The sequence below is a fragment of the Fusarium poae genome, chromosome 3, assembly GCF_019609905.1.
Source record: "Fusarium poae strain DAOMC 252244 chromosome 3, whole genome shotgun sequence".
NCBI lineage: Eukaryota > Fungi > Ascomycota > Sordariomycetes > Hypocreales > Nectriaceae > Fusarium > Fusarium poae.
In genome coordinates, this window is record NC_058401.1 from 2,939,061 (window position 1) to 2,959,858 (window position 20,798).

At 48.6% G+C, this 20,798-nt stretch overlaps 8 protein-coding genes across 8 annotated transcripts; 4 read left to right on the plus strand and 4 right to left on the minus strand.

The window, feature by feature from the left end:
• Nucleotides 1–1,643: 1,643 nt before the first annotated feature.
• FPOAC1_008368 (uncharacterized protein) lies at nucleotides 1,644–2,073 on the plus strand (the record flags this gene model as incomplete). Its single annotated transcript, XM_044852812.1, has 2 exons — nucleotides 1,644–1,895; nucleotides 1,960–2,073. The coding sequence occupies 2 exons, from the start codon at nucleotides 1,644–1,646 to the stop codon at nucleotides 2,071–2,073; spliced, it is 366 nt and encodes a 121-aa protein (XP_044705482.1).
• A 753-nt stretch (nucleotides 2,074–2,826) lies between these two features.
• FPOAC1_008369 (uncharacterized protein) lies at nucleotides 2,827–4,792 on the plus strand (the record flags this gene model as incomplete). The annotated part of the gene is made up of 5 exons (XM_044852813.1): nucleotides 2,827–3,250; nucleotides 3,335–3,388; nucleotides 3,447–3,590; nucleotides 3,641–4,107; nucleotides 4,157–4,792. 5 exons carry the CDS (start codon nucleotides 2,827–2,829, stop codon nucleotides 4,790–4,792), a joined length of 1,725 nt encoding a protein of 574 aa, XP_044705483.1.
• Nucleotides 4,793–6,095: 1,303 nt separating this feature from the next.
• On the minus strand, nucleotides 6,096–6,774 carry FIS1 (mitochondrial membrane protein; the record flags this gene model as incomplete). Its single annotated transcript, XM_044852814.1, has 4 exons — nucleotides 6,096–6,425; nucleotides 6,502–6,595; nucleotides 6,662–6,680; nucleotides 6,756–6,774. The coding sequence occupies 4 exons, from the start codon at nucleotides 6,772–6,774 to the stop codon at nucleotides 6,096–6,098; spliced, it is 462 nt and encodes a 153-aa protein (XP_044705484.1).
• Nucleotides 6,775–7,300: 526 nt separating this feature from the next.
• On the plus strand, nucleotides 7,301–7,958 carry SPC24 (kinetochore-associated Ndc80 complex subunit spc24; the record flags this gene model as incomplete). Its single annotated transcript, XM_044852815.1, has 2 exons — nucleotides 7,301–7,327; nucleotides 7,380–7,958. The coding sequence occupies 2 exons, from the start codon at nucleotides 7,301–7,303 to the stop codon at nucleotides 7,956–7,958; spliced, it is 606 nt and encodes a 201-aa protein (XP_044705485.1).
• Nucleotides 7,959–8,321: 363 nt separating this feature from the next.
• FPOAC1_008372 (uncharacterized protein) lies at nucleotides 8,322–9,089 on the minus strand (the record flags this gene model as incomplete). The annotated part of the gene is made up of 1 exon (XM_044852816.1): nucleotides 8,322–9,089. One exon carries the CDS (start codon nucleotides 9,087–9,089, stop codon nucleotides 8,322–8,324), a length of 768 nt encoding a protein of 255 aa, XP_044705486.1.
• Nucleotides 9,090–10,633: 1,544 nt separating this feature from the next.
• FPOAC1_008373 (uncharacterized protein) lies at nucleotides 10,634–11,866 on the plus strand (the record flags this gene model as incomplete). The annotated part of the gene is made up of 1 exon (XM_044852817.1): nucleotides 10,634–11,866. One exon carries the CDS (start codon nucleotides 10,634–10,636, stop codon nucleotides 11,864–11,866), a length of 1,233 nt encoding a protein of 410 aa, XP_044705487.1.
• Nucleotides 11,867–12,121: 255 nt separating this feature from the next.
• FPOAC1_008374 (uncharacterized protein) lies at nucleotides 12,122–13,977 on the minus strand (the record flags this gene model as incomplete). The annotated part of the gene is made up of 2 exons (XM_044852818.1): nucleotides 12,122–12,739; nucleotides 12,793–13,977. 2 exons carry the CDS (start codon nucleotides 13,975–13,977, stop codon nucleotides 12,122–12,124), a joined length of 1,803 nt encoding a protein of 600 aa, XP_044705488.1.
• Nucleotides 13,978–14,983: 1,006 nt separating this feature from the next.
• FPOAC1_008375 (uncharacterized protein) lies at nucleotides 14,984–17,429 on the minus strand (the record flags this gene model as incomplete). Its single annotated transcript, XM_044852819.1, has 6 exons — nucleotides 14,984–15,072; nucleotides 15,127–15,828; nucleotides 15,896–16,614; nucleotides 16,668–16,719; nucleotides 16,770–16,800; nucleotides 17,034–17,429. 6 exons carry the CDS (start codon nucleotides 17,427–17,429, stop codon nucleotides 14,984–14,986), a joined length of 1,989 nt encoding a protein of 662 aa, XP_044705489.1.
• Nucleotides 17,430–20,798: the final 3,369 nt, after the last annotated feature.

Genomic DNA, 20,798 nt, shown 5'->3' on the forward strand with positions numbered 1-20,798 from the left:
GGCGATTTTGTAGATACCATTTTCAACTTGGCAAAATGACTCTCTTCTTAACGTTGTCTTGGCTTTATTTACTCTTAGAATTGTGTGAGGGCGCCCACTCTCATGTGTAATAAGTAAGGCATGAGGGTTTGGGAATATTGTACGCCAACTCATCGAACCAAAACCTTCCACCAACGTGAAGATAAGATAATCAAAAAGTGCATTAAGAAGTGACAACCATTCGAATATAGGTCATGTACTTCCTGCAAGGTACTTGCAATACGTAGATATCCTCTATATGGCACTCGAACTTCAAAGCAGACAGATGAGAATACCCTAGAGACAACCGATGAAAAGTAACACAGATACAAATTTCGTCGATTGTTATCTCCGCATGAATTATGTCAAAGTACATACCTAGATTAGGTAGAACATGGGATGTACATACTGATAGCCATTTAGAAATAACGGGAGAGAGACCCTTGCATTGGTCTGGAATGCAATCGGAAGCTCCGAATTTCCCTTGTTATCAGTCTTTACATAAAACGCGAGCTGCACGAGGTTGGTAGTACAGAGAGCGTACGCAACAAGAGGTAGAGAAATTGCGTCAGATTCAATATGATATTATTGCCGTGTGTAGATGCAATGTATGCATGTGAACTCGTATACAGGTTACAACACGGGATGGAGGATGGTTGCTGAGTTGGTGTGTATCGTCTTTTCGAGGACGATCCACCTGCTCAGAGGCCAGCCTTCCAGTATTGATCTTTCAACAACCCCAATAATCGCTACAAAAACAACTCGATATATGTAATGGATGGATGACAAGCACTGTATGAGACGAATGGACGACGTACGCGATAGAGTGCATGGGTGAATGGCGTTGAGACCCACCAAGGAAACAAACTCGGGCTGATTGCAAGTCAGTGATGTTTGGTGTTTGGATGGAGACAGAGACGGGGAAGGGAAACTAAACGAGGGAGTCCTCTAGCACAGACGTGGGAGCGGCTGAGGCGCGACCGGACTTGACGGCGGGTGGAAAACGTCCCAGTGTTTAAATGACCATCCATCTGTCTCCTTGTCTGATGGATGAACAGGAAATATAGCTCGATAATAACACGATGGTTACTCCCGTGCATGATTCAATCCTGCATTTCTGGTCACGAGAAAGAAGGGGATAAGATACCCTGGCCCCTAAACATAACGTTGATCGACATGTGTCTTGGTATCTGTCTTGTGCCTAGCAGCGTCTCATTACGAGTGTTTGAACCATGCGCCCAAAGATTGGAGGAGCAAAGCTATAAGAAGAGGAAACAGTCAATGCAAATGTACAGAGGACCATAATGGAGAGAATGACAATAGGAGCCCCCTATCGGTATTGATAGCATACTGTGATGTACATAAAAAGATCGTTGATGCTTGAAGCACAAGGGGAGCTAAGTATGTACATGATTAAAGTAGCATTCCCCTTTTAGAAACAACCTACCTCAGGTGAGCTCCAAGCTCGGGGAATGATTTGAGTAAGGAGTAATTAATGTTCCCGCCACAATTAGAAATTCGGAGACAAGGATCAGGTAAAAATAAATGCATACTCACAACATGAAGCTGAACAAGAAGCAAAGCTCTACATATTCGGAAAAAAGTAAGCTTGGTGGCAGTTGGCGATGCCACATGCCGACAGGAGCCCAAGCCAAGATACAAAACCTTACTGTAATTTGCGTGAGGTGAAGCTACTAAGAGCACTCACTCCCTCTCCAATCTCCCATCCTACCATTGATCAACCCCTGTGCCGCGCCGTTAATTGGACCCGGGCTCTGAAAGCCAATCAGAGCATCCATTGCAGTATCATTCGAAGCTCGACAGTAGCCCTTCAGCGACCCTGCTCGCTAATTCTCCAGAGCTTGCCCCTGGATCATGTAAGTTGAGGGCCCCACACTAGCCTAATTTAGGATTAGCTCTTCTAAACCCCTTTTGTTGAAGCACGGTTCCTTTGCCTTTGGGCTGCTCTGCTGGGAGAACAGCACAGCACATCAGAATTTCGTCTCCTTGCTTGGTCCGCCTGTCGCCTCCAAAATTTCCCATTTCTCTCCTTGACTTCACCTTCTCTCTTTTTTTTCCTAACCCCGTTTCTAGCATCATCATTGCTACTTCTTCTATCTCGATCGCCTTTTATCGTGCGTGAGAGTAGGTCCTGTGTTAATAAGCCCGTGGCCTCCTTCTTAATCTTCGTCTACTCTCGTTACGACGCCTATTGACACGCGTCTCCTGGTATTTCCGTGAGTTGATGTCCCTCGTTCCACTTCTGAACCCGACAACGACGACTTTGAGAAAGAGCGGCCTCGATCGATCCGACGATACTTCCATCCAAACTGCGTTTTTGGCCTGGAGACGTAGTGTCGAGACAGGAGCCCTTCTCTCGTTGTTTCTTTTGGCAATCCTTTATAAGCTGGTGAAGCTAGCTGGCCTTTTGCCTGACGTAGCTAACCAGCGAGCTTTGGCTTTAGAACCCGCACTTTCCTACAAGTTCTTTCAACTCCGACCGTTCTTGATATTTCAATATGGGTAAGGCGATTCTTTCTTTTTATGCACGCCCGTGTCTTTCCACATGGCACTTGTGCCATGTAGAGGTTGAGGAAGGAGCCCCCGACAACGACGATGAGGACAATCCCACCCTCCCTGGAGTTTAAGAATGGTTATCTTGACAACGACAACAATGATTGCAAGAACCATCGATTCACGATAACTTCGACGGCATTCGTTTTCGATCATCTACAATCTATTGGCTCTGTCCTGGTCCCCCCTTTTGGTCCCGACAGTATCCCTCGTTGATAACCAGCACCTTCGAACATGTCATTCGACCTGGGAAGGCATGCCAAAGCTCGCAATCGCAGCGTGAGCTTGGGAACCAGTCTGCTATTCCTGAATCCTTCGCCCATTGCCGAACCAACGCCGAGAACATCTCGTGACTCCAGGAGATCAACAAGTCTCCCGATGAACAAGTTTCCATTGGGCCAGGATGACCAAGGCTCATCCCAACCGTCCGCTCCGCGCCCTTCGCCTGTACGCCACCAACGTAGCATGCTCGACGTTGATGCTGATAGCCGGCTGACGCTAAATGTTATTGCACCAATGTCCTTTTATGAGCAACTTGTCAATATTCAACAAGATGGCAAGGCGGCAGATCAAGGCGGAGAGCCCAGTGAACCAGGCGATAACAGACAAATACCGTCCAGGAGTAACGGTCGATTTACTAGCTCGGAATATTCGTGGAGTCAGGATCTTCCTCCACCTCTACCTGCGCATTCTTATCTCTAGTCTCGGTCAATGGCCAATTTGCTAACGTGTCTTTCAATAGCTTCTCCAGGCAGCGAGTCCCCAGCGTTGGCCCCTTCTGCCTCGCCCACCAACGGTAAGTTTGCATTCAATCCGGACATGATTATCAATAGCTTGCTGACCATTCTACAAAGTTCCTTCTCAGCCACCTCCCACTGCTGACAACAGGAACATTGTCAGAAGAAAGCTCACGGGCTATGTCGGCTTCGCCAACCTGCCCAACCAGTGGCACCGAAAGAGTGTGCGCAAAGGCTTCAACTTTAACGTAATGGTTGTTGGTATGTAGAAGTACTGGTAAAACAGCAGACCCGAATTAACAATAAAACAGGTGAATCTGGCCTCGGCAAGTCCACACTGGTTAACACTCTGTTCAACACCTCTCTCTACCCCCCCAAGGAGCGCAAGGGCCCTAGCCTCGACATTATTCCCAAGACCGTTACCATCCAGTCCATTAGCGCCGACATTGAGGAGGCTGGCGTTCGTCTTCGCCTTACTGTCGTTGACACACCCGGCTTCGGTGATTTCGTCAACAACGACGAGTCATGGCGCCCTATTGTCGACAACATTGAGCAGCGATTTGACTCTTACTTGGATGCCGAGAACAAGGTAAACCGCATGAACATTGTTGATAACCGTATCCATGCTTGTGTTTTCTTCATCCAGCCCACTGGCCACTCTCTCAAGCCTCTTGACATCGAGGTGATGCGCCGACTTCACACCAAGGTCAACCTGATCCCTGTTATCGCCAAGGCGGATACCCTTACCGATGAGGAGATTGCTGCCTTTAAGTCTCGAGTAAGTTATTTTCAATGAATGTCTATGTTGCAGTTGCTGACCAACGCAGATTCTCGCCGATATCAAGCACCACGGTATCCAGATCTTTGAGGGTCCCCGATACGAGCTCGACGACGAGGAGACAATCGCGGAGAACAACGAGATCATGTCCAAGGTTCCTTTCGCTGTCGTTGGTGCCAACAACGAGATCACTAGCGCCGATGGTCGCAAGATCCGCGGCCGTGCCTACCCTTGGGGAATTATTGAGGTAGACAACGAGGAGCACTGCGACTTCGTTAAGCTCCGACAAATGCTCATCCGAACCCACATGGAGGAGCTCAAGGAGCACACCAACAACCAGCTTTACGAGAACTACCGTACCGACAAGCTGCTTGCTATGGGTGTGTCTCAAGACCCCAGCGTGTTCAAGGAGGTCAACCCTGCTGTCAAGCAGGAGGAGGAGCGTGCCCTACACGAGCAGAAGCTTGCCAAGATGGAGGCCGAGATGAAGATGGTCTTCCAGCAAAAGGTGGCAGAGAAGGAGAGCAAGCTGAAGCAGTCAGAAGAGGAGCTTTACGCCCGACACAAGGAGATGAAGGAGCAGCTCGACCGCCAACGACTGGAGCTCGAGGACAAGAAGCAACGCGTCGAGAGCGGACGACCACTAGAGAAGGAGGGCAAGCGAAAGGGATTCTCTCTTCGCTAAGCTCCCGACTTCTTGACGACCTGCGCATTCCTTTCATCTTTCTTTATCCATGTCTGAGTACCCATGATGCCCATACAATACCAGCTCGACGCCTCTCGTTGCATTCGATTCTAGTTTCTTTGTCGCCTCTTTCTCTCACCCTTTTTTAATTAAGAAACAAAACATTGTCTCCTAATCACATCACATCACATCACACACGCCACATGGAATGATTGTCGTACGGAGACGGAACAAAAAAGTCATTTATGAAGAATAGTCGTGCAGGATGGGATATGCAGACTATATGGCTTTGCCGGCGTCTTGGTGTGACTGGAAGTTACAGGCAAGCGTTGTTCTCCGCCATGCTTTGAGCCAAGTCACGCCTGACGCCTGTTATTCTTACTCTAATCTGTTACACGAAAATACCTTTTGGAGAGAAGAACAGCAGGGCCACGGGCGAAAGATGACGATATCTAACCGTCTCTCGTTCCGAGAGTTGTGGAAGATGCAACTATTTCATCTGTGTCGTCGTATTCTCGCCGGGAGTGTGACATATTGGTTCCCCAAACCCTTCACCTACTCTGCCTGGTTGCGTTGCTCACTTGCTGTACCTTTGAAAACCTGTTCCTTTATCGCCAAGGGGTCGATGGTGCTTCGCTCATGGATAATATTAGATAAGATTAAATGGGTGGTTTTACCAAGGACGTTTGTCGAGTAGCAACTTGTTGTATTTTAGTCGTACGTTTGTTGAGAACAGGTGGTTATAATGTCTCAACACGCGATACTCCTTAGACGGTGACGCGTTGTCTCTTTGGTTTGTTTCTTAGCTGGCTTGATCTTGGTTTCCTTAACATTGTTTTATTTGTCTTAGTCTCATCTCGTTATTGTGTCTCGCTCCGTGATATATGCATGAATAGTATCGTGAGTACTCAACTTCCCTCACGACTGCGACACTGCGCATTCATTGCAGCCTTTGACTAGTCCGTCAATCTGTATAAAGCCTTGGCTGTGATAATGACTGAACAGGTCTCTCTGCATATGGATCAAAACTAGCTGACATGGTAGATGAACATTGGTAACTTATATAATAAGGGTCGCTTCATTTATGTAGTACAAGCATATCTCGTAAAGTTCAAGACTCCAAAAAGGGCCCAATCCAGAGGTTATAGCGAAGAGTGAGTATAGTGGTGTTCCCGAAACCGCCCATGCAAATCATGTGAATGTGACATTCTTCTGCACGTTTCTTTTTCTTTTCTTTTCTTTTTCTTTAATTTCTCCCCTCTTTTCCCGTCCAAGTGAAAACTTTCTTTCTCTCTCGTTTTCTCTACCTCTTCCTGGCGTTCCTCAGGAGGAACGCTCCCACGACTCCAGCTGCTACACCAACACCACTAAGTATGGCAACACCCATGAGTCCTTCCCGAGCAACCTTGTCGTCAATGAGTGTACGCAGGTTCGAGGCCTGCAGGTTGGTGGGCTCCTTATCGAGCAGGAGGTCGTTATAGCGGCGAGCTTCGCCGTAGTTGCCAAGCTTGTAGTTGCCGAGTGCGAGATAGTAGAGGCATTCTCGGCGGCGCTCAGGAGAGACACGGAAGATATCCGAGAGTAGGCGGACGCCGAGCTGCTGGTCGTTTCGCTGGTTGGACTTTACAAGACCCTATCAAAAACAAAGACAGGATGTTAGTCTTGCTGGCAAGGAAACAAGAGAGAAAGAAAGTTAAGTGAGTATTTACCCAGGCATAGTTGAACTTGGTCTGAACACCGACCATTTCACCCTCGCGGTCGTATTGCGCTTTTAGAACGTTGAGTTCGGAGGGATTTAGCGGCCTGTTGCCATCAGTCAGGATAAGTGTACGTGATGTCGCATAGCAGAAGTTTTAAAGATGAACTAACGTCTCCGCGTCGAGCGCATCTTTGAAATACACACGTTAGTATATCATATCTCAACAAGTCACCTATCATGCAGTTTGCGCAGACGGGAACTCACATGGTAGTTCGGTAACCATTTTGACGGGGGGGGGGTCGTTTATGATCGGGAATGCGATATTAAAAATAAAAAAAGATGACTTCAGCGATCAAGAAGTTGATGCGTAGAGCCAAGAGAGTTTTCGTAGGAGATCAACTATCTAGGTATGTCAAAACCAGAGGAATCCTGTTGCGATGGTAGAGTTCGCACGTGTTAATCAGAGGTAGCTCTTTTCGGCTTCATTGCTCTTTGCTTGCCTGCTTGTGGCGGGACCCGATGACGATGTGCGGCGTTGACGGAGAATATCCGGCTAAATGGGAGAAGGAGAAAGCTGAGGTGGGGTGTGCATATGTTGGGTGTAGGTTAGGCTGTATGATAAGAATTCATGATTGTCGTCAGGACGACCAATAGTGCTTGGCCAGAATTGACTTGGGTAAAAACACCAGTTTCATCATAATCACTTAAACAAAGTACAAAGAATCATATTTCACGTCTTCAACAAAACAAATAGAAACTCTCTCTATATTGAAATTCGAACAAACTTGATACCAAAATACTGGCCCATTATGTTGCTCTCTGAAGAACCGGCGACTGTAAGTCCTATACTCAACCCCCTTTCTTGAAACATGGCTAATAAATTGCCAGCTCATTCACCATACAATTGAAAACTTCAACATCGCACCAGATAAAACTGCCGTTGCGCGTGTGACAGAATCCCTCGCTACACTTGAACAAGCCCGCGATCTCCGCGTCCGCGAGGCCGAGTCATCACTTAAGAAGCTCTCCCGCCAACTAGCGACCCATACATCGAGACATGATGACCTCGTAACATCCCACTCATCCGCAGACCACGCTTCCAATATCGCCCGTCTTGACACCCTCAAATTCCGCACCGCAAAGGCTGCTGCCGATGCTGAGACTGATGCGGAACGTCTCGCCCTCACTGCTGCGGACTTGAAGGCTCGCCTGAGGGAGCTCGAGCTCCAGGGCGTGGAAGGAGATGCTGCTGCGAACGCGCGACGCAGAGACCCTGTTGATGACGAAGTGTTGCTGAGGCTCAAGGTGTATCGCAGCCTCGGTATTGACATTGAGCGCGACGAGAAAGACGGCGAGTGGTCCAAGGCTGTTATTCGAAATGATCGCAAGGGCGATGTGCATGTGGTCAACATGGACAAGAAGTTTTCGCGCTTCTTTTATGCAAACTACTTTTGGCAGACTCTCTAAGGAGGGAATGCTTCACTTAGGGTTCGGCGATGATATCATGATAATGGACTTTTAGTGATTTGGCGTTTTCGGCATGGAAGATACCAGGATATAGGGCATTAGGAGAGACATAAATTCAGTACTGCACAAGTGCGATTCGTTCTGGCAATCATTTTTCTTCCTGACCTGACATGTTGTATGTCATATTTTAGTTAACCAAAAGAAATGTCAACAGTCTCGCTCAAACGCCCTTAAAATCCCGAATCGCACCCGCGTTTTCGTTTCATCAGTTTTGGTCTGATTCCGATTATTCCTGCATTCAGTTCCCTTCATAAAGTCGTAATAGTAATTTACATGACAACATAACATTAGTGTCTCGAGGACCTATGCGTCGACTACCCCCTGGGAGGGCAGTTTCTTCAGTCCCTTTGGCGAAGTCTTGAAGCTTGGAAAATAGCTATCAATAAATGTCTTATTCGTGAAAGCGATGCGAGGGCCAGATGGTGTCCTTGTGCGGGCACTGTTGGGGGATGCTGAAGTGCGAATTGCTGAAGGGCTTCGGTTACGTCCCTTCATCATGAGATATCCGCCCTCTCCAGGTGTCGTGGGGCCTGACGGGGAACGGTGGTGATTTCTTCCATGGTGTTGCTTATCGGGCAACTCAAGCCTCGAGTTAATTGTGGTCCATGTCTCATCATCACCACTTAGTCGCCAACCGCCAATACCTTCAAAATCCCGCTCCGGGCCAATGCTAGGAAGCAAGCCAAATGCCTTTTCGCTAATTGGGGTGGTAGAACCAGCTGTAGATAGAGCACTGGAGCTCCTACGATGACGACGTCTTCGTAAGGATGATTCGAAGGCCGTTGATCCAGCCGATGAAGCTGATGGGTTGGTGTAAAGTGCAGAAGACCCTGGAGTTTCGAGGTGTGGTTGACGAATGTAATGATTATTAGGACGATAAGGTCGAATCTTTCGTCCACCCAGATAATGCGGTACAATGGATAGAGCTACGTCGAGATAGACAGCCAGCACCCGGAGAATAAGAACAGAAAATGCAATGGTAGTTGTGATGCCAGCAAAGACAGCGAGAGGGACGGTGACGACGAAAAGGAAGGGCACAACGAAAGCGTAGACGGGATTGAAGAATGCCATTTTTGATTGATGGTGATGTTACAGAGACGAGACTAGTAGTGCATGACTACAAGAAAATCCCATGGATGTTTGTCCAAAGTGATGATGGCAGTCGTTGGTGATGGAATTAGCGGTTACAGGAGATGGATGATGAAGAATAAGAGAAATAAAAAGAAGAAACAAAAGAGCCACAGAGGTGAGCGACTACTGTAGTAGTTGAGGACTTGAAATACCGAATCGTGCTGCACACACAAAGATAGAGCCTATAGATGCCGCTCTAGGACGAGAGACGTCGACATGTCCCAAAGCCGTGATAGGATAGATTGTTTCCGGGGAAGTCAAAGCGAGGCGTCCGAGGAGGAGGAGGGGTTGGAAACAGGAGCTTGCTTATCACTTCACTCACTGTACCTAGTAGCCATGCAATAAGCAGAAAGATGCACTGTCGGATGGAAGAGCGGGAAAAGAATGCGACTCTATGGGGTTGCAGTGAAGCTGTAATAGAAGTAGAAGCAGGTAATATGTAGGTATGTATCTATACTGAAGAAAAAGGGAAGAGAAGAGAAGAGAAGAGGAAATAAAAGAAGAGTAAGAGAAAATAATGTCTGGAGGAGGCAATCACATGTGAAAAGGTGTGGCTTTGATCTGGTCTGGTCTGGTCTGGTCTGGTCTGGTCTGGTCTGGTTTGGTTTGGTCTGGTTTTGGCTTGGCTTGGCTTAGGTCAATTTTCTGTTGCAGTTGCTCATTTTTCTGGTGTCTGAGGTGACCATCGTACGGCGATTTGACAAGCCACCACGAGAGAGCGTGCGGGGAAGTTGCAGTGAAACGATGCAAGTGATTGTAAGGAGAATATACCTGCAGGAAGTGCCTTGGTCGGCCTCTTCAGTCAGTATCTCTACTACCTACGTAAGTGTCCATGTTTTTCTTTGCACAAGAGACATCATTTAAATGTCATTGTCAGAGTAAATCCTCAATCTGTAAACAATTGTACACAAGAGTTGCTTATTGTCAGCACCTACCTATTCTATCCACGAGTAATAATGTCCTTATCATCTCTCACAAGAACTACAAATAAATAAACTTTCAAGGATCCCTTATCCCCCAGTAGTGATCGACTGTAAATCACAAAAAGACCCTGGAACTGACTGTGCACTAATAAACAGTCCAGCTCACTGGAAACTAGACTACCCCGTCGATAACAGACACCAACCACACAAGTCACATGAGCCAGTAAGCCGAGGCAACAAGCGTCACTAACTCAAGCCGAAGCCATCTAGGAACATTGCTAAGTTAAGCTAAAGGGGAAGTTCCTTGACAAGGTCAATCACCAAAAGAACTCGAGTCTTGAGCACAACTCAACCCCACTTGGAGCCTCTAAATTCCCGTCTCCATCATGATCCACCGCCGAAAGGAGCTTTCCCCACTGACATCACTCTCTGACCCTTCATCAACCATCGACGATGAACCTCTTTACACATGCCAAACCAAACATTACATGCATCTACAGTGTAAACTCAACTAAATCATCTTACTTTTGACTCACCACCTGATTCGATCGAATCGCCAACATGTGTCAATTCACCCACAATTACGATGAGCAACCAGTGCCTGTAGTACCTGTGGCAGACGAAACCCCGTTCCCCTGGCATCTGCCAATATGCGATGCTCACTGCCACCCAACGGATACAATGGATTCCATACAGGATATCCCCTCAATGCGCGCGGCTGCATTGACTATCATGGCAACACGAGCTCAGGACCAGGATCTTGTCGCAGAAGTGGCCAACAAGCACTACAGCCAAGACCCCAAGCAGCTCTTCCAAAACAACCCTGACCAAAGCAATGCTTGGGTGGTTCCATCCTTTGGCTGGCACCCCTGGTTCTCACATCTTCTCTATGACGACTCGGCCGACGCCCCGACATATAGGCCCACCTCCGGCTCCGGCTCCGACGCCGACGCCGACAATGTCGCAAAGCAGGCCCACTACAACGCCGTTCTGCAGCCGGAACCTTCATCAGACTTTGTCGCCTCTCTGCCAACCCCAATCGCTGTAAGCACATTTCTCAAAGAAACCGAGTCCAGGCTATCTGCCAACCCTTATGCTTTGGTCGGCGAAATTGGCGTTGACAAGGCCTTTCGTCTTCCTGAACCATGGAATCCATCTGAACAAGCTGAACGAGATTCGACCCTCACACCTGGAGGTCGCGAAGGTCGGCATCTCAGTTCTCACAGGGTAAGGATAGAACACCAGCGTGTCATTCTTGCTGCACAACTCCGTCTTGCTGCCAAGACTCGCCGAGCTGTCAGCGTACACGGTGTGCAAGCTCATGGAGTGCTTCACGACGCTCTTGCCGACACATGGAAGGGCCATAAACGTGAAGTGATAACACGCCGAAAACGACGTCTTGTCGCCAAGGGCGCCGAGGACTTTTCGGATGAAGAAGATGAAGATGGCAGCGAGAAGCCATATCCTCCGCGGATATGTCTTCACTCGTTCAGTGCTAGCGTTGAAGTCTTGAAGCAGTATCTCAGCCCAACAATCCCAGCTCGCATTTTTGTCTCACTGTCAGTAGCTGTCAACCTAAGCACAGATGCCAGTTGCACCAAGACCGACGAGGTTCTCCGCGCTCTACCCGATGACAGCGTGCTAATAGAGAGCGATCTTCATATAGCAGGCGAGCATATGGAAAAGGCACTAGAGGACATGTATCGACATGTTTGCGAAGTCAAGGGTTGGGAGCTTGAGGAAGGCGTCAAAAAGATAGCCAAGAACTACGAGGAATTCATCTTCGGGCGATAAGGGAAAGAGAAAACCGAGCATACACACATCACCAGTAATAGCATTATAAAGATTTGTACAATTCAAGAAGTGATATTAGATGGCTATTGAGGTGCTGTGGATTCACAGTACTTAGTAAAACTCCCGATATCTAACATCTCAGTCATGCGTATAAAAAAAAACGAAAATAAAAATCTTAACAGGTAAAGAAATGTGGTGTATCATAGTTGTAGGCAAAAAAAAATAATGCGTGCTCAAAAATCATATAATTTCGTTTTAGTTCTTGGTATCGCCTAGAACGTCGCTGGCGTTGGATCCAGAGGTGGAAGGGGTGTAATCAGAGCTACCGGGCGTGTATCGGCATCCATCTGAAACCACCGACGAGTCGCGCTCGTCATCATCGTAGGCGGGAAGGCTCTCGTCATCGGGAAAGCTACGGTATGCCGCAGCAGCAGGGTGGTGATGTGTTGGGCGAGAAGAAACAGGAGAGCCGGGGATATAGCTGTACGAGCGAGCGTGGGTGTTGTGGCCTTCTTCGGCAGCAACAATGCCGTCGACCATGTTAGCAGCCTCGCGGAAGGATGCAATCTCCTCTTCCATGGTCACGCTGCTTGCAGAAGAAGACCTTCGGCGGCGGTCACCGTTAAGCATGGCCTCCTTCTCATCTTCGTCGTTCTCGACACATCGAGAAATGAAGGCTCGGTAGGCAGCCTTCCAAGCGGAACCCTTGCGGCGCTCTTCCCGAGACTGGCGGAATGCGCGGCGGATGGCACGTCGAGACTCGGGGCTGAGACGAGCTATGCGGCGGTGGATGTAGGCAATGGCAATGCCGCTGAAAAGAGCGAGTGCAATGGCAAGGACGCCGAGAATCACAATGATGGGATGGTGAGGAGGCTGAAGAGTTGTTAGAAAGTGAAAGCGTTGATGGATTATTAGGCTGGACTTACAGGTGGTGGTGGTGGTGGGTGACCCTCATGTCCCTCAGCGCGAAAATCTTCAGGGCCGTGCTCCGGCTTGTCATGGTGAGGCTCATGAGGTCCATCTTTGTGATGGGGAGGAGGTGGCGGGGGGTTGCCATGGTGAGGATCACAAGAGCAAGGAGGACATTGGGGAGGGGGAGGGTGGCCTCCAGGGAAAGGGAAAGGATGGCCATGGTGAGGGGGAGGAGGCGGGGGAGGTCCATGATGAGGAGGATGAGGTCCATGATGAGTGCCGTTTCCATGATGAGGACCGTGGGGAGGGCCATGGTGAGGTGGAGGAGGAGGATGTCCGAAGACGTGATCGTAGAACCTATGAGCAGAGTGTCGCACGCCATCCTTTACAGTGTGCAAAACACACTGCACTCCATCACAATCCTTGATCTTCTTGTAAGTCGAGGGGGGAGGAGGAGGATACTTCTTGCCCAGCTTCTTAGCAATGGACGCCTCCCTCTCCTCAACAAGCTGCTCAAGTTGAAGAATCTGCTTATGAAGAGCCTCCAATTCCATCAACTCAACTTGAAGCTCCTCTTCAGGGTCCTGGAAGTCGCGGTGGGTGCTCTCCCAGATAGGAGGTGGGTGGTCGGCAGTGGACTTGTCACCTGTTGATGTACTGTTCTCCTTGCTGAAGGGGACGGACAGACTCCATACGTAGGCAGCGTTTCCAACATCGGAGATTCGAACAGGGGCGGTTTGCTTGAAGGTCATCCAGAAGGAAGACTCTTCATTGACAGCCATGTCGTCGAGGGCCTTTACGTTGAAGCGCATTGACTGACCAAAGGGGAACTCCTTGGGGCCGATGCACTCAAAATCCCACTCAGCTGAGATGGTGGTCTCATTGTTGACGAGGAATGATCCTACGCCGTGACCCTTGGCGTCCTGATCGAGGGACTCGCCATTGAGCTTGATGCTGGCAGGGCCACAGACATCTTCTGACTCCTGTACATCAAATCGTAGTGTCAAAGGATACGATTCAGTGTCGCTCCATGGGACATTGACTGTGACAAAAGCTGAAGGTGTTACGTCGAGAGCGGAAGGTAGGAATCCCATATGAGGTGGAGGAGGTGGTGGTGGAGGTGGGGGATGGTGAGGTCCATGAGCCAACACCAACGCAGGTGTCAGCACCGCGGCGGCAGCCTGAGTGAGGCCGCGCATCGTCGCGAGATTGTTATCGAGAAGATGGGTTATTGGTGTTGCTGGTGTGAGATAGTACTGTGACGTCAAATTCGGACCAGGAGTACCAGGCAGCCGGGCTCACTATAAAGAAGCTTAAAGGCAGGAGAATACGAAAAACAAGAGAAAGAGATCAAGGAAAGATGCTTAAAGGGAAAAAGGTTTTTGTGAGGGATTAAGAATGAACCGGTTCAATACGAGAGATTAGAATGACATTACGAGGAAATGAAATGAAGAGCGAAAAAAAATAGCACGCGCGACTAGGCGGATAAGACGGGATGTGGGATGCCAGGCCACGCGGATGCCTCCCAAAAACGTACTGGAATAGCGTCAAAGAGCCCTGCCATGACAGTAGTTCGGGCACTGAAACGATTCTGCGACCCTTTCTGAGTCTAGCTTGGCTGCTCAGCTTATCTTGAAAAGGGTCGGGCTGCGCAATCACCATGCGTAGTCTGTCACTCGGCCAATCACCCTTCGCGAGCTGACGAGTCCATCATTCAGCCCTGGACGAGTCTATAGTGGGTCCTGACGACCTCGGCAATTCCATTGCCTGTATTGTCTTGGCAATATTCGAACCAGACTAAGTACTTTGAATATAACTCGTCACCTCTTTCCAAATAATGCAGGAATATCTTGATTTTGTCCTGATTCGACTCTGGTGACTCAATTATCTGTAGGTCAATTATACCCATCATGAAATTCAAACATCGAAAGCAACCTATGAATTCACAACACAACACAACACAACACTTCCAGTCGGAATGCTTCACCAGTTATATACACCGAATTCTATATCTTGTCTTCAATGGCGGAGGAAGTTCACAGCTTAGACATCGAGCGATACCACCATCTAGATCTGTTTCCCATCCGCCATGGCTAAATATCGACTAATATGCAACAACAAAACTTTTCTGGGACTGCACCACCCATCTCGTTCAATCATTACTTAAAGTGTTTGTACAAAAGGTATTGCTCTCTTGCTTTGTCTCTAGGTCAGGAAGTCGCTCAAAACTTGAACTCGTGTTCTGGCCACTTCAGAATCTTTACCCATAATCTGCATGATTTGAATCATGCGTGCTGTAAATAGGTTAGAGAATTGCCCGTGAATGGAGATACAACATGTACACTTACTGATATCGGCCTTCGCCCTCACAAGCAAAGGATCTCTTGCCATCATATCTGCGCCGCCAGGCTCACGTGTCGCTTCCTTGAGAACATTGCCAATGCATAGCGCTTCCAGGAAAGCTCGGTGGTTGAAAACCCACCAAACGCGCGCTTCTATTTCAAGGAGAGTGAAAAGAAGAAAGAAGGCGGTGATAGCATCGTGCGCCGCCTCCAATGTCCCACGAACGTTGACAGGAACATCAGGACTTTCAGAAGCGTGAACCAGCATCAGGTTGTGAAAGTAGTTACTCGTCAGGAACAGAGTCTGGCGGACTACCCTTTTATTTGTTTTTGCAAGTGCTGTGATGCTATCAGGGTCCCACGAGCGGAAAACATCAGGGAAAGATCGATAGACTGCTCGGAAGTCGGCAATCAGCTTCGACTTATGCCTTGCCGTCGAGCAAATAGGTAGATCCAGAGATCGTGGTGAACAGATCGTCTCCTGCACAAGATTGGCCAAAGTCCAGGAGCCCCTGATATATGCTGTGTCCGTAGGATCGCTATTTGCGATCGACGAACCATCGTCCAGAAGGTCTTCGACAGAAACATCCGTATGTGTCGCAGAGGGTGGCAGAGAGAGCAAGACGGTTAGAAACGTATCTTGGAGCAGTACTGCTTGCCAGACCTTTCGACGTTGCTGCTTCTCGAACAAGGTGGCATGCGGTGTTACTATACGAAAGTCAGTATACAACTAGCTAAGATTGAAAAAGAAAACAAAAAAAAAAGTGAGGCATACCGATATTTGGATCCCTATGTAGGCCCATTGCATAAGCCTGTCGGATTAGAATTCCGGCAAAAGCCCATCCATCCGAAGCATGGTTGTCATTAATAAGAAAGTACACTATTAAGACCATGGCCTGGATAGATCGTAGTGAGGCGCTGCTGAGATATGAAGCAATACGTAGGGCCTGATTACTTGCAGAAGCATAGAACTCGGCCGTCTGCTTTCGCTCTTGGGACGATGTTGTCGACGTCACAAATTGTGTGCCCAGTGCTAGCATGACGAATATCAATGCTATAAAAGAAGGATCTGTGTCGCTCTTGTCTTGTTGACTCATCTGCCAGAAGTGCTCGTAATCTGCGTAGAATGTTTGGCGATGTATCATAGGATACACTGGGTCAACACACTCAAAGTAGCGACTGAGTAGAATGTCGGCCTGTATCTTGTCAGGAAGAACTGAAATTACCTCCGACAGGCCGCCTTCGCAGGTCCAGTAGTTGGCGAAGGGGTGCTCAGAGCCAATGCCAAAGATGTTACTCGCAGAGGGTAGAGAGTATGGAACATTAGATAGGAGGCCAATCGAGAGTGCAACGGCGCCCCGGGAGGTTGCTCTAGGATCGTTGGACATGCCTCTATCTGCAATATTTGGGATAGGAGACTTTCCGCTTGATCCAGACTTCTTCTTGGGTGGTTTCGTCATTCGCCTGCCATTGGCTGCGGACCGTGTGGTCTCCCTATATGATTGTTAAAGCAGAACAAATGACAGCATAACCAAGAGATTCCATACTCGAGTAGATTAGCAACATGCGCATATCTGCATTCGGTCTGTCGCTTTATACCTGTGCGGGGTTAGCAGTAACTCAAATGCACAACGTGAAAAGTTACTTACAAGCAAGGCAGTGAGGTCGACCCCTGTCACACTAGGTAATGTCAGCAACTCCGTCTGTGTACCATGAATCCCATTGACGTTTTATGAAGATAAAACCAAATTCTGGGATATGCGCAAGTGAGAAAGAACGGTAGAATTCTATGCTCAAACTCGCTACTTGAGTAAAGTGAATACTTTTATTGCGCACGGGGCAAAGCGAACAGGGCTGGGCTTGTGATGCAAACGATGTGACTTGAGGAATTGCGCGACATAAAAAGGTCATACCTTGGTCTTGCGCTCGACGCATTCATGACATGACAGAGTTGGCTTGTTGCGCTTTTGCTTCTTCTTTGGAGGCTCCTCGCCATCGACGGGGGTCGTCGACGCGTCATGATCTTCTGCATCTGGGTGATAGTCGCCAGCAGGATGTCTTGAAGTATTTGAAGCTGGCCCGGATGGCAGCCGATGAGAAACCGAAGCTGGAGATGTTGAGGCCGAAGCTGGTGTCAGGGTTGAGGGCGGTGGGTGTGTGCCCGGTAGAGGAAGGGTAGGATGTGAAGCGACGCTGCCAGGACTATACGTAGAATGTTGCGACGGAAGATGAGAAGGCGATGGATTTGCAAGCGGCGGCGGCGGTTGATGGTGAGTGTGACGCGGAAGCGCCCGCTGCGAAAGATCCATTGATGGCTAAAGCTCAAAAGACTTGATCCAGTAAATAAACGCGTTTTCTTTTTTGAGAATATTACGGGGATGCCAATTGGACGTTGCGAAGAGAGTTGGATCTGTTGGAAACTGGGGCGGAGATCTGAGATATGGCTGGGCCAAAAAGAAGTTGAATTGGGACCCTGGAGCTAAGCAAGAGCAAGAGCTGTAGCTGTAGCTGTAGGCTAGCTGTCAGAGCTCTGGAGATTAGGTTTTGGCTGTGAGGGCGGTTCCGGGAATAAAGACTGGGATGAGCTGATTTAAACCGCTGCGGGTGTGATTTTATGTAGTCGGAATTCGGCTGTTGGCAGTAGGCGCTGGAAATAACGGCCGGATATGATGAGCCGCGGCGGAGGTTGCGGAAGCGGCAGTGGTGGTGGTAGCTGGGGCAAGGCGAATGGCGGAGAGTTCGTTAGGGTATTTAAAAGCATTACCGTACAACTGCGCAGTAAGTATTGGTAGTAGGTAGCGAGCGTTGAACAGCGACGGTTGAGACAATGACGTGACGCTGACGGATAAAAGTGACAGTAGTAGTGACAGTTTGAGAGCAACAGCATGTACGAAACAGCGTGTGCAAAAGTGGCACTCAAGACTGACTGGAATGGAATGCAGACTGGCAGGACTGTGTATCCGTACAGCAGCAGGAAATAAGGACTAAATCGAGTAAAAAAAAGAAAAAAGATCCCGGAAAAGAAAAGGGAATTACTTGATGGGAACAAAGCGAGAAAAGAGTCAAATAAGAGACAGGATGGGGGTGATAGAAAAAAAAAAGGCGGGGGCGGAGCAAACGCTGGACAGATGGGAGTGGGAATGGATGGAAATGAAAATGAGGGAACAAACCTGACCTGAAGTAGCAACAACCCAGCAAAGTGTATACCTACGGCACTGTACCTTCCCTAGACCCCTAAACTTACCATGCCTCTAACGGCAGTCATAAGCGTTGCGGTTCATTCTGCGCCCGCCGGCGCGTGGTTTTTTCTTTCTTCTTTCTTTTTGGTACCTGCCCGAGGGGAATTTTTCCAACCATCCATACACCATACACCATCCACTATCCACTACCTATCCACCATCCTTCCCAGAGATCGCGGCTGATTTTCTTAGGAGGTGCACCAACCTACATGTATCTCCTCGCGTACACCCGTTGGATGAAACTTTTCGTCTAGAAGTATCCATGCCATGCCAGGCCACGACTCAAGCACTTCTTACTCAGAGTATCGTTCCAACATTCAACGTTTCTGGTCCTTGCACTGACTTGATTAATTCTGATTCATATCCTCCATTCCTTGTCTCACTATCAAGTTGTTACTTAAGACTGACGACGATTGAGGCTAATAACTCAACACAACGGCAAGAGTCTCAACTCAAAGACAAAACGAACATTGGCTACAAAGGTTTCCCACCCTTGATTCATCATCAAGAGGAATTTGCAGGCCGTTGACGCCCAATATTCCGTCTGATTAATGTCAGTGGCTCTGTACTAATATCAATGGCAATCTGCCGAATACACCCCCAGGCACACTAACTAGGTTGTCTGTGGTCATCTACCGTGGTAAACTTACTACGTATGTGTTAGACTACATTACTCGATACAAAGGGGTAATCTTAGACTGGCCAACTCTCTCACGATATTCCCATGGTCTCTCCCACGTCCCCGGGTCTCCCACCTCGCTTCGAAACAAGAGACTTGTATCCCGCCCTCCAAGCGAGTCCTTTCACTAGTGCTCGCTCAGTATCAACCTCCTTTTCTCCAACTAGACTCGGCCGGGTATCCCTTCAAAGAGATACTCCGTGACTACACAGAACGAGAAAGCGCACGGATCGATCGTGAAGTCCGGTTTTTATGGTCTCATCAGCAAGTGCCGGCTTCGTTCACTAGTACATGCACTGTCTGTGTGGTCCTCGGGCTTTGACATAAAAGCTGTGCAGATCCATATCACCGTCCCCACTCAAATGTCCAAATAATTTCTTCCAACCCTCGGTTGAGAAGTTCGATCATGTCATCATTGGATTCTCAGAAACCCGGGGTGCAAAAACACGCAATCTCATTGAGGCCCAGGCCCAGGGTCTATTCTGCTAGGTGGAAAGCAATCGCCGCAACCAAATCGTCACGGCATGATCGACCCCACTGGGCTGAACGCCTCGTCAACTTTGGCTCGCAGAAAGTGAATCAAATCATTTCACAATGAGACAGGTAAGCTCTTTTGACATGCCTTGCCGTAGGCAGAAAGACAGGAGTCAGACAAGAGGGGACGTCGAGCAATCAGCGCCGCCGGAACAGCCCCCGGAATAAGAAAAGGTAATAAGAAAAATGCTTTTTGATTCACTACTATACGGGTAACGTTGATAGTTTGATTCAAATGGGCCGTTGGGCACACACGATGCTCCCACGGATCAGCTAGCATATTGAAGCTGACGTTGGCTGTTACAGGACAGGACAGGGTTCCAGTTTACAGCCCACGATAAAGTTGAATTATTCTCAGGGTACATATCGGGGAAGCGATCGTCACAAAAGCAAGACAACACGATCCTAACAGCCCGACACCCTGGTAGAGTCGGGCGCCAGTGGTATCGGGCCAAAGCCAAGTCTTCTGCTCGACCGCCTTAAGTACTGCGTCGCTCCGACAAGTCCTATGTTGATCTCCGTGCCTGAGACAACCATCTCCATCTTTCTCCGCCCCGATACTAGCCTACCAGAACCCACGGAGCAGCCTCGGATCAGACCAACACCAGTCCCTTAAACTCAATATCCATGGCGCCCCTGGAAATGGAACATGTGAACGGTTCTTCGTTGGCTTCGTTTTGTCCAGTTCCGTGTTCCATGGAATTTCCTTGCCAACTCTAAATGGATTCTTGGCCCTCAAAATGTTAATGACGTCTTGCACATACCCAAAAGCATCACGGCAGTTAGCGGTTGCGCTACTGTACATCACTTACGTAGTGGGCAGGCTTCGAGAAGAAACGACAGAAGGGTTTGTCGATCTCTCATTATTTGTCGGAGACCGCCGAGGCACTTCACTGGTTCGACTGGCCTCGCTTCTCCCTGCGACTAAATGCGAAACAGTAGTGGTAGAAATACGAGATGAAAAATAGTGAAGCGCTATTTCTTGGCCGATCCTATCCTCTCCATCTCACTCAAACTCATGTCCTTCCTTACATTACATTACGATTGCAATAATGGCAGTTCGTAGTCGGAACCGAATTGCCTACATTACATGGAGTATAGTGCCGATACCCCCTGTTTCCGACGCCAACTTCTATTGGTATTGCCGTCGCCCTGCCGCGGGCGTCGCTTAAGAGTTAGTGTTTCTGATGAGCCCTCGACCCCGGGCGGTCTAGAACTATGAGAGA